Genomic DNA, 12,983 nt, shown 5'->3' on the forward strand with positions numbered 1-12,983 from the left:
TGTTTTGATCTGTTCACCATCAACATTGCGTGCAGCAGCAACCACAGCCTCCCAGACACTGTTCAGAGAGGTGTACTGTTTTCCCTCCTTGTAAATCTCACATTTGATGATGGACCACAGGTTCTCAATGGGGTTCAGATCAGGTGAACAAGGACGCCATGTCATTAGATTTTCTTCTTTTATACCCCTTTCTTGCCAGCCACGCTGTGGAGTACTTGGACGCGTGTGATGGAGCATTGTCCTGCATGAAAATCATGTTTTTCTTGAAGGATGCAGACTTTTTCCTGTACCACTGCTGAAGAAGGTGTCTTCCAGAAACTGGCAGTAGGACTGGGAGTTGAGCTTGACTCCATCCTCAACCCGAAAAGGCCCCACAAGCTCATCTTTGATGATACCAGCCCCAAACCAGTACTCCACCTCCCACCTTGCTGGCGTCTGAGTCGGACTGGAGCTCTCTGCCCTTTACCAATCCAGCCACGGGCCCATCCATCTGGCCCATCAAGACTCACTCTCATTTCATCAGTCCATAAAACCTTAGAAAAATCAGTCTTGAGATATTTCTTGGCCCAGTCTTGACGTTTCAGCTTGTGTGTCTTGTTCAGTGGTGGTCGTCTTTCAGCCTTTCTTACCTTGGCCATGTCTCTGAGTATTGCACACCTTGTGCTTTTGGGCACTCCAGTGATGTTGCAGCTCTGAAATATGGTCAAACTGGTGGCAAGTGGCATCTTGGCAGCTGCACGCTTGACTTTTTCTCAGTTCATGGGCAGTTATTTTGCGCCTTGGTTTTTCCACACGCTTCTTGCGACCCTGTTGACTATTTTGAATGAAACGCTTGATTGTTCGATGATCACGCTTCAGAAGCTTTGCAATTTTAAGAGTGCTGCATCCCTCTGCAAGATATCTCACTATTTTTCTGACTTTTCTGAGCCTGTCAAGTCCTTCTTTTGACCCATTTTGCCAAAGGAAAGGAAGTTGCCTAATAATTATGCACACCTAATATAGGGTGTTGATGTCATTAGACCACACCCCTTCTCATTACAGAGATGCACATCACCTAATATGCTTAATTGGTAGTAGGCTTTCGAGCCTATACAGCTTGGAGTAAGACAACATGCATAAAGAGGATGATGTGGTCAAAATACTCATTTGCCTAATAATTCTGCACTCCCTGTACATGTGAGTCAAAGGATGTAGGGAGTGACTTCCTTAGTCGTGACCGGACATTGCATTGCTTACAGATTTGATCTCACTCAGGAGATGAGAATAGAACAAATGGCATCAGTACTTGATCAGGGTATATTGTCCACTTCATTCTTCCTGCATCCTGGGTTGGAGTTTAAAATCTCCACGCAATCGCCAGATATCTGCGTTTTGATAATTTTGTCAGGAACTATCAGAGTCACTACTTTTCTTAGGCCTCTTTTCACACGGGCATCGCGTGTGATGGCCGGATAGGATGCAGGTGCGTCGCGGGAAAATGAGTGATTTTTCCGCGCGAGTGCAAAAACATTTTAATGCGTTTTGCACGCGCGTGAGATGATCGGGTTTGGGTTAGGTGTTGTGCAGATTTTATTATTTTCCCTTATAACATGGTTATAAGGGAAAATAATAGCATTCTTAATACAGAATGCTTAGTAAAATAGGGATGGAGGGGTTAAAATAATAAAAAATAATAATAATTTAACTCACGTCATCCACTTGTTCGCGCAGCCTGGCTTCTCTTCTGTCTTCTTTATTGATGACCTGGAGGAAAAGGACCTTTGGTGACGTCACTGCTCTCATCACATGGTCCATCACATGATCCATCACCATGGTGATGGATCATGTGATGGACCGTGTGATGTGCGCAGTGACGTCACCAAAGGTCCTTTTCCTCCCAGGTCATCAAAGAAGAAGACAGAAGAGAAGCCAGGCTGCGTAAACAAGTGGATAAGGTGAGTTTAATTATTTTTTATTTTTTTTAACCCTTCCATACCTAATATACTTAGCATTCTGTATTGAGAATGCTATTATTTTCCCTTATAACCATGTTATAAGGGAAAATAATAAAGATTGGGTCCCCATCCCCGATCGTCTCCTAGCAACCAAAGCGTGAAAATCGCACCGCATCCGCACTTGCTTGCGGATGCTTGCGATTTTCACGCTGCCCCATTCACTTCTATGGGGCCCTGCATTGCGTGAAAAACACACAATATAGAGCATGCTGCGATTTTAACGCAACTCAACAGCCCCATAGAATGAATGGATCGGATTCAGTGCGGGTGCAATGCGTTCACCTCATGTAAAAGAGGCCTTATTCAACTGCTTTCCTGTATAAAACCCTTTCTCTAAGGCCAGTTTGTCTTCATATTTTTAAATTGGCCAAATATTTAATGCCAATTATAGGTAAGGATGTAGGAGCCACAGATGCAACTGAACTTTGAGGTTTTCCCTTACCCAAAATTCTAATTTGCCTAGGGGATCTTTGTCACTTTACACATGTTCCTAAAACATAAGTATATCCCTGAATTCCTGTTGGACTCGGATTTCTAATGGATAGGAAAAGAGGATTACACTCATTATGTTTACAACTGTTTGGTGGTGTTCCCTTCAGGACAGTCATCCTTTGCGAAAAACCTTCACTGACTCTAGAGGTAGTTTGCACTGGTTATATTCCCAACACTTCAGACTAGTGCATCTCTAATATCCACAGTTGGTATAGTCATATCTAAACACAATTACCATAGACTGGGTCATTTCCAGTCACACAGATGTACTTATCAGACCAAAACCAAGTGTCCTACAGTCAGGTCCATAAATATCGGGACATCGTCACAATTCTAAAATTTTTGGCTCTATACACCACCACAATGGATTTCAAATGAAACGAACAAGATGTGCTTTAACTGCAGACTGTCAGCTTTAATTTGAGGGTATTTACATCCAAATCAGGTGAACAGTGTAGGAATTACAACAGTTTGCATATGTGCCTCTCACTTGTTAAGGGACAAAAAGTAATGGGACAAGTGGCTTCTCAGCTGTTCCATGGCCAGGTGTGTGTTATTCCCTCATTATCCCAATTACAATGAGCAGATAAAAGGTCCAGAGTTAATTTTCAGTGTGCTATTTGCATCTGGAATCTGTTGCTGTCAACTTTCAAAATGAGATCCAAAGAGCTGTCACTATCAGTGAAGCAAGCCATCATTAGGTGTCACAACTGGACAGCTGAGAAGCTCTGACAGGAGCTTTCCCAGATCCCTCCTCCTTGAGTTTCTTTGTTTTGGTTAAGTTCCTCATCTCGTTAGTCTATCTCAGCTGTCATGCAGTTGGACTGATTGCTTCCCTTTAAGTTCCTCCCCATGATGCATTAGGTTGCGGCTTATACAACTTCCTGGAGTGTGTGTGCATGCTGTTTCTATTCCTCAGTCCTCTGCAAGATAAGTGCTGTTCCTTTATTTGTGATTTTCTGTCTGCTGGATTTTCAGGTGACCCTGACTCCCTCCGTGTCTTGTGTAGGGAGCCGGTGGTCGTGTCCCCTCACTATTGTAGGGTCTTCAGGTATTAGATAGCCGAGGTACGTGGATATGCGCCCATCCACCTTTGGGGTGTTCGCATAGGCTGAGCAATTAGGGAGACCCCTACATGAGACCTGCCACTCTCCCTAATTGCTCAGCCTATGCGAACACCCCAAAGGTGGATGGGCGCATATCCACGTACCTCGGCTATCTAATACCTGAAGACCCTACAATAGTGAGGGGACACGACCACCGGCTCCCTACACAAGACACGGAGGGAGTCAGGGTCACCTGAAAATCCAGCAGACAGAAAATCACAAATAAAGGAACAGCACTTATCTTGCAGAGGACTGAGGAATAGAAACAGCATGCACACACACTCCAGGAAGTTGTATAAGCCGCAACCTAATGCATCATGGGGAGGAACTTAAAGGGAAGCAATCAGTCCAACTGCATGACAGCTGAGATAGACTAACGAGATGAGGAACTTAACCAAAACAAAGAAACTCAAGGAGGAGGATCTGGAAAGCTCCTGTCAGAGCTTCTCAGCTGTCCAGTTGTGACAGTACCCCTCCCTCTACGAGTGGACTCCGGACACTCAGGGCCCACCTTCTCAGGATGGGACCTATGGAAAGCCCTGATGAGACGAGTGGCCTTAATGTCTGTCACTGGGACCCACATCCTCTCCTCAGGACCATAACCCTCCCAATGAACGAGGTACTGGAGGGAACCGCGGACAAGACGAGAATCCACAACTAAGGAACAAAAGGGAGACCCCTACATGAGACCTGCCACTCTCCCTAATTGCTCAGCCTATGCGAACACCCCAAAGGTGGATGGGCGCATATCCATGTACCTCGGCTATCTAATACCTGAAGACCCTACAATAGTGAGGGGACACGACCACCGACTCCCTACACAAGACACGGAGGGAGTCAGGGTCACCTGAAAATCCAGCAGACAGAAAATCACAAATAAAGGAACAGCACTTATCTTGCAGAGGACTGAGGAATAGAAACAGCATGCACACACACTCCAGGAAGTTGTATAAGCCGCAACCTAATGCATCATGGGGAGGAACTTAAATGGAAGCAATCAGTCCAACTGCATGACAGCTGAGATAGACTAACGAGATGAGGACTTAACCAAAATAAAGAAACTCAAGGAGGAGGATCTGGAAAGCTCCTGTCAGAGCTTCTCAGCTGTCAGTTGTGACAGTAGGCTGAAAAAACAAAACAAAACCCATCAGAGAGATAGCAAAAACATTAGGCGTGGCCAAAACAACTGTTTGGAACATTCTTAAAAATAAGGAACGCATCGGTGAGCTCAGCGACACCAAAGACCCGGAAGACCATGGAAACACAACTGTGGTGGATGACCGAATAATTATTTCCCTGGTGAAGAAAACACCCTTCACAACAGTTGGCCAGATCAAGAACACTCTCCAGGAGGTAGGTGTATGTGTGTCAAAGTCAACAATCAAAAGAAGACTTCACCAGAGTGAATACAGAGGGTTCACCACAAGATGTAAACCATTGGTGAGCCTCAAAACAGGAAGGCCAGAATTCGAGTTTGCCAAACGACATCTAAAAAAGCCTTCACAGTTCTGGAACAACATCCTATGGACAGATGAGACCAAGATCAACTTGTACCAGAGTGATGGGAAGAGAAGAGTATGGAGAAGGAAAGGAACTACTCATAATCCTAAGCATACCACCTCATCAGTGAAGCATGGTGGTGGTAGTGCCATGGCGTGGGCATATATGGCTGCCAATGGAACTGGTTCTCTTGTATTTATTGATGATGTGACTGCTGACAAAAGCAGCAGGATGAATTCTGAAGTGTTTCGGTCAATATTATCTGCTCATATTCAGCCAAATGCTTCAGAACTCCTTGGACGGCGCTTCACAATGCAGATGGACAATGACCCAAAGCATACTGCAAAAGCAACCAAAGAGTTTTTTAAGGGAAAGAAGTGGAATGTTATGCAATGGCCAAGTCAATCACCTAAGCTAAATCCGATTGAGCATGTATTTCACTTGCTGAAGACAAAACTGAAGCGAAAATGCCCCAAGAACAAGCTGGAACTGAAGACAGTTGCAGTAGAGGCCTGGCAGAGCATCACCAGGGATGAAACCCAGCGTCTGGTGATGTCTTTGCATTCCAGACTTCAGGCTGTAATTGACTGCAAAGGATTTGCAAACCAAGTATAAAAAGTGAAAGTTTGATTTATGATTATTATTCTGTCCCATTACTTTTAGTCCCTTAACAAGTGGGAGGCACATATGCAAACTGTAGTAATTCCTACACCGTTCCCCTGATTTGGATGTAAATACCCTCAAATTAAAGCTGACAGTCTGCAGTTAAAGCGCATCTTGTTCGTTTCATTTCAAATCCATTGTGGTGGTGTATAGAGCCAAACATTTTAGAATTGTGTCGATGTCCCAATATTTATGGACCTGACTGTATCTGTCATCTGACTTACAGTCCACTATACTGAAAAAGTCAACTTAGTTGAATTTGATTTGACTGTGATTTCCCCCTTGTACAATATGAAACAAACAATACGACATGAAAACAAAACATTATGTCTCTTATAGTCCTGACACTTGATTGAATTATGACACGTGCAGTAGATCCAATCAGTTTCTCCTTCCAATTTGACAGCAGTGGCGGTGGTTATCAGGACTTGATGTAGATCTTCAAACCGTAACTCTAGGACTTTCCACACGTCTCTCGTTTCACCACTACCCAATCTCCTGATTGTAAAGAATGAATTGCTTCTATGCAGTCTGGATTCTGGAAAACAACTAAAACTTGAAAATACACATTAGACAATCAATTTGTGCAACAGACAACATAATTTGTAAAACTACTATGCTGCATCTGGAACTGTTGGGGAAATAGAGACCTAATCTAGGGGCATTTCCAAAAAGTACTTCATAAGGACTTAGGCCTATCTTCCGGTTAGGGGTGTACCAGATGGAGGAAAGCCCCATGGGTAGGTACTTTCACCTCAGTCAGTATCTTTTAGCTGTAGCCTTTGCTACGGGCCAACCTCAGAATATCCTGGAAAGAGATTAATACAGACACAGACATATTCACAATGTTCCATCTTTGTTCTGAATGTAGTCAATCCGCAGTCTCTGAAATGGTAAGATGACCTTGGCATATGCCTTCCTGGAACTACCATAGTTCCTCCCATCATTATTACAGCATTCACTTTCAACTAACCTAGTGGCAGCATTGTTGAACCCATGAGCCATCCACCACAGAACCCAATCACACCTTTTCTCTCTTGATTTGCCCCTTTAGGTAGAGTGCCCTCTGAAGTAAAAGTTTCTTACCAACTCTTCAGAGTCCATTCTCAATCATCACTTCTATCTTTATCCTTTGATGTTTCCTTTCAGCCTCTGTAGCCTGTATCTTGAAAAGACAAACTTTTGAAGTCTACTGGCCCTAAGCCATTCTGTATCACACAGACTTCCACTTGGTGTAGACTTCAGGTAATAGTTTAGCCTTTACCTTCTCAGGCAGCATCAGGCCATCAAACCTCTTTCATACACTCAGCATTCATTATTGATGGACTTACCCATGGATCAAACAAAATCTCTGCTTAACCAGATTATACCATAATAATGAGTGATACCGAAGGCATACCTGGATTAATATTGATGTTAACAGTCTTACCCTTAGCCATCTTACAAACCTCAGTGAGTGTCTTCATCTCTGTCTCCTGCACTAACATTGCTGGAGGGAGTGGTACTTTCTTGACAACATCAGATTAAGTAGGAACAGCATATCCTGTCCGAGATGATCCATCTTCCAAGAACCTGAAATTATCTAACAGAAACGTAAAAATTTGGTTATTAATTGGAGACAGTTATGTGAATTAGAATTTTTATTTTTTAGTGGTGGGAAGGCATTACTACTCCCTCCCCCCTCCAGAGGCAGCAGAGTAGTCGGATCTAAATTTGTGCACCTTTAAGGCGGTTAACAGTTGGTGAGAGGAGTAGGAACTGCATTACTATCTACTCCTACACATGTGATACTACCCTTAGCCATGAGAGATCATGGAACTTGTTTGCTATGAGGCAATGGAAGCAGATCCAAATGATTGTATAGATAATAGGGATCCAGCATTTGATTCTGGATTGTTAATTGCCTATGGGCTTTGCACTTGAAGGGCTGAACATTTGTAGCTCCTCCCAAGGGCGAGGAAGTGGGCAAGTACATGCAAAATCTTCCTTCCCCCTTCTTGTGGGGAGGACTGATAGGCAGCCATACCCACCTTAGGCTTTTGTTCAATTCAACTTCAACAATATGGAGGGACAAAATGCAGGGCTATTGTTAACTTCACTCACGCCTAGCTAATACTAGACCTTTCAAGTTGATCCTTAAGACCTTCCACAAATGCAGCACTTAAGATTTTCTCATACATATCTAAAGTATGTTCAAAGCCCAAATCCACCCAACTTTTCTGGAGTCTAGTGAAAACTTTCTCCACAATCTTTGCCCTGTCCTGATGCATATTCAGACAATATGACAGGATAATCACCTAAATGCTTCCTCCTCCACCCACTGTTGAATCCATAGCTCTACATTGGACTAAACCTTCTAAATCTCACTAACAACATGAGAAAACTCTCCATAGTTTAAATAATTCTCTACAAAACAGCCTAGGTAAGTCCTTTGTATTGGGAATTCTACTCATTGGGTATAATTGATGTCATTACTGGGGATAGTGGGTGCAGCAGATTTCATACATCATAAAATGATGCTAGAAATCTCAAAAACTCAAAACATAGTCTATGACGTTCCCCGAGTCTGATGGTATTAAGCATCTCTTTTGTACTTGCACCTATGCTGGGAGTTTGTGCTAAGAGAGGGTGAAAAAGAACCGTTTTCGTTATAGTCTGACCAGAAATCTGTCTAATGGAAATAACCACGCATCTTCTATGGAGCTCATGGTGGTAGAGTGGTGAACTGCTTGCCAGAATACTGTTTGCAGCTACGTGCAGGCTCCACTGCATATAGATATTCCCATTAAGTCCAATACCAGCTGTAAAATCTATATGCTATTAGCTCTCCTGGCTGTTGCTGCATGTAGCCAAAATGATATAATTTATCAAGTCCTAAAACTAGTCAGCACAGAATTTTGAACCTAAAAACCTAGCTTTATGAAGGAGTAGTAGATTTTTTGGCCTGAGCCATGGGTATTGCTAAGGCCCCATTCACATGACTGTATTTTTAGTCTGCATCCGATACACGTTTTTTGCAGATTGGATGCGGACCCATTCATTTGAAGGGGTATTAAAAAATTGCGGACAGCACACCATGTGCTGTCTGCATCTGTATGTCCGTTCCGCAGTCCCGTAAAAAAGATAGAATATGTCCTTTTCTTGTCCGTTTTGCTGCCAAGAAAAGGCATTGTTACAATTGGTCCACAAAAAAAGACATTTGCAACACAGACGTCACATGGACATCGTCCATATTTTTTGCGATTCTGCGTTTCACAGACCGGTCATATATACATATATAGTTATATGTATAGATTATATGTATAGATCGATTTTCCAATGAAAACATGATTTAAAGTCCCTTGGAGTGAAATAACTCCAGCTGAACTGACATCTTTTTTTTTTATTTCCATGTTCCCCCCGCAAATCAACAGGATACAGGACATGAAGGACATGATGCTTCATCTGGAAAATGTCCTGGCTTCCAGCTGTTTGGGTGAGACAGCTTAGACTGTAGATGCTATTGTGTATATTGTCAGTGCACTTGACTTCTAGGAATCAAAATAGGGATCAAAATGTCATAAAAGTTTATTAAAATTGTCTGTGAGAATGACAATAGGCAAACAAAACCAAGAGGTATTTTCCAGACAATAGAATTTTCTCCAATGCAGTTCACCTAATACATTATAGAAGATAGAAGATGTTCTCAGAAAATGTAATACAAATTAGGTTAGGAAGGAATTACTTGGGAGATTCCAAGGTAAGTGCTAGTAGCATAAATGGGAAAAGGAGATGAAATCTATAATGAAACATCTTAATCTAATAATGGGAATTTAGCAGAATCATATGTTTAAAATAACTACTTTGTAGTAGACTCATAAAGTTTTAATGCAGTTGTGGTGAGAATTTACTGTATGTACTGATTTCCCAGTTACAGATGTATAATAGTAAAAAAAATAAAAAAATATAGCTATAAGCACACGGTAAAGAAACTCGGCATTGATGGAGAACCCTTCTTTCTATTATACATAGAGCATGCTCTCTTTTTTTACAGACTTAGGTATGTAAATATCATTACATAGATCTTTGTATTGGTCTTAAAGGGGTTGTTCCACGAAAAACATTTTACATTTTTTAAACCAGCATCTGAATCTGAATATTTGTATAATTGGATAAAAAATATAGTATAGCGTCACCCGCTGTTTGTTTTTTTTCCTTAATTTTCGGTCCACCTTGCTGAGACGGCCACACATGCTCAGTTCTGTCTTTCAACTGCTACCAGCCGTATCTCTGTTAGAAGCTGTGATAATTACAGGGAGAGAGCTGCAGCAGAAAGGACACTCCCTCTGAGCTGCCAGCCAGAAGATAATCTAGCAGAGTAATTGGAGCAATGAATGGGGAGATCTCTAGATTCTTGTGAGGTTCAGGGCTGTTTCTAGCTTCTAGAGTGTCATGTACCATATGATGTCTGATTTTCACTTTTTACATTAACCATGGAATAACCCCTTTAAATATATTTAAATCTAACCATCACAGTAACTTATATACAGTGTACATATATGATGCATTCGAAAAGTCTTCAGGCCATTTCACTTTTTTCACATTTTGTTATGTTGCGGTCTTGTGCTAAAATTAAAAAAAAAATCAAGATTTTACCCCATCAATCTGCACTCAATACCCCATAATGACAAAACAAAAACAGACTGTTCAAAATCTTTGCTCATTTATTGAAAAGGAAAAGCTAAAATATTGAATTGACATAAGTATTAAGACCCTTTACTCAGGACTTAGTTGGCAGCGGTTACAGCCTCCTGTCTTATTGGGTATGATACCACAAAGTTTGCACACTGTGGTTTGCCATTCTTCTCTGCAGATACTCTCAAACTCTGTCTATTCGGATGGGAACTGTCAGTAGAAAGACATTTTCAGTTCTTTCCAGAGATGTTCAACTGCGTTCAAGTCAGGGCTCTGGCTGGGCCACTCAAGGACATTCACAAAGTTGTCCCTAAGCCACTCTTGTGTTGTCTTGGCTGTGTGCATAGGGTCATTGTCTTGTTGGAAGGTGGATGTTCAGCCCAGTCTGAAGTTCAGAGCACTATGGATCAGGTTTTTATAAAGAATCACTGTACTATGCCCCATTCAGCTTTTCCTCAACCCTGGCCAGTCTCCATGTCCCAGCCATTGAAACCCCCCCCCCATGCTACACTATAGGGAGGGTATTGGGCAGGTGATGAGCAGTGCTTGGTTTCCTCCAAAATTGAGGCCAAAAAGTTCAATCTTGTAGGTGCTTATTTTGCAAACTCCAGCTGGGGTTTCATGTTTCTTTTACTGAGGAAAGAATTATTTTCGGCCTATTTTGCCATAAAGCCCAGATTTGAGGAGGGCTGCAGTGATGGTTGACTTTCTGGAAAATTCTCTCATCTGCACACAGGATCTTTAGAGCTGAACCAGAGTGACCATTGGCTTCTTGGTCACCTCTCTTACCAGGGCCCTTCTCCCCTGATTACTTAGTTTTGTGGGCAACCAGCTTTAGGAAGAGTCCTGGTTGCTCCAAACATTTACCATTTGGAGACCACTGTGCACTTGGGAACTTTTAGTGCAGCAGAAAATTGTACCCTTCTCCAGATCTGTGCCTCCACAGAATCCTGTCTCTGAGCTCTACAGGCAGTTCTTTCCCTCATGGCTTGGTTTTTGATCTGATATGCATTGTCAGCTGTGAGACCTGATACAGTCAGGAGTGTGTCTTTACAAATCGTGCCCAACCAACTGCATTTATCACCGGTGGTCCCCAATCAAGATGTAGAAATATCACAAAGATGATCAAGAGAAATGAGATGTCCTCAGAGCTTAATTTCAAATGTCATAGCAAAGGGTCTGAAGACTCTGAATACATAGCTCCATGTGCATATTTACATTTTTCTTTTTAGTAAATTTGCAAACAATTCTAAAATTCAGTTTTCACTTTCTCATTATGGGGTACTGAGTACAGAATGATGGAAGAATACTTGAATTAGATTTTAGCGCAGAGCTGCAACATAACAAAATGTGAAGAAAAATTGAAAGGGTCTGAAGACTTTCCGAATGCACTTTGTATATGTATATATTACTTAGCTCTCTGGGATCGCAGGCACACCACAAGAAGCCACTTCAACACTGTAGATTTGGGTTTAAACTGCCCACAACTAGCTTTATTATTCTTGTCACAGCAAAACAGTGTACTTTCCACAACAATCAATGTACATTTCCAAGACAGGATACAAAACAAGTCTTATACTGTCCGGCCACTAACTACATATGACTTTGTCCCTCACTAACTGGAACTGAGGCCACCACCGAGTTTCCCAAAACACAAGTGACAATTCATACCATACATCTGGTCAGAGTTCTTGGCTCCACAGGTCCTGGCACAGCTTGCTTCTTCCCCAGATTAGGAGCCCTGTTGGAGGAGCTAAGCCCATATTTACCTGGGCTCTTCAGTTGGCTACTAATTAAGCCTCATTAACAGCCTAGTTGCCCAGAGGTAATTTTCTCTCTCACCCAAAAACATATATGTCTGTCCAGATCAGCTGGTGACTTTGCTTCATTCATAGTAAAGAAAAAAGCCCCCCCTGACCCCGAATCTGGCAGTCAGAATAATTCCCTGGATCAATGACCCTTCTCCAGTAATCTGGTAACTAGACCTTGTTATGTTATTGCTCACAAGAAGTACACCCAGGCCCCTCTCTCCTAGTGCTCACATTTTAACCCTCTGATGAATGCACATATAGTAGTGGAATTCCTGTCCTCTTAACACATCAACACTCTAACAAGGCAATTTCTCATTCTATTTTCTGTGAGGCTTCCAGTGTTCCATAATGTCATTAAAATCAACGTTGAATTGCAATGTCTCTCTACTCATTGATTTGTAGATACTCTGACTGCCACCAAAGTGTCTCCATCAATTCCCAGGCCATCAAGTGATATCAACGACACTATGGCACAGACTAAGCTGAAGCGCATGAGAGAGTAAGTGCTTTTACTGTTTTGTAGGGATAATTGGAAAACCAAGATATATGTATACGTCAGGCTAACTTCTTTGAAGCTTATTTTCTGGTGCGTGCAGTCAAGGTTCTTGTGGTCTATTCCAGTACTCTCATGATTGTCTTACACAATACTAAGTAGAACGTGCAGGCACATGAAATCATAGGTGGCTAGATTATGAAGGCTGCATTTGAAGAACAATTCCAGGATAATTACATTTTGGTGCAGC

General features: G+C 42.1%; 1 protein-coding gene across 1 annotated transcript in view; it reads left to right on the forward strand.

The window, feature by feature from the left end:
• The window catches only part of NEK11 (NIMA related kinase 11), a 284,450-nt gene that overhangs the window by 200,618 nt on the left and 70,849 nt on the right, over positions 1-12,983 (forward strand). Inside the window, exons 14-15 of the mRNA XM_040433921.1 lie at positions 9,169-9,230; positions 12,643-12,739. Of these exons, the coding sequence (XP_040289855.1) occupies positions 9,169-9,230; positions 12,643-12,739 (159 nt within the window). The remainder of the gene's footprint in view (positions 1-9,168; positions 9,231-12,642; positions 12,740-12,983) is intronic.

This window comes from Bufo bufo, chromosome 5 (genome assembly GCF_905171765.1).
Source record: "Bufo bufo chromosome 5, aBufBuf1.1, whole genome shotgun sequence".
Lineage (NCBI taxonomy): Eukaryota > Metazoa > Chordata > Amphibia > Anura > Bufonidae > Bufo > Bufo bufo.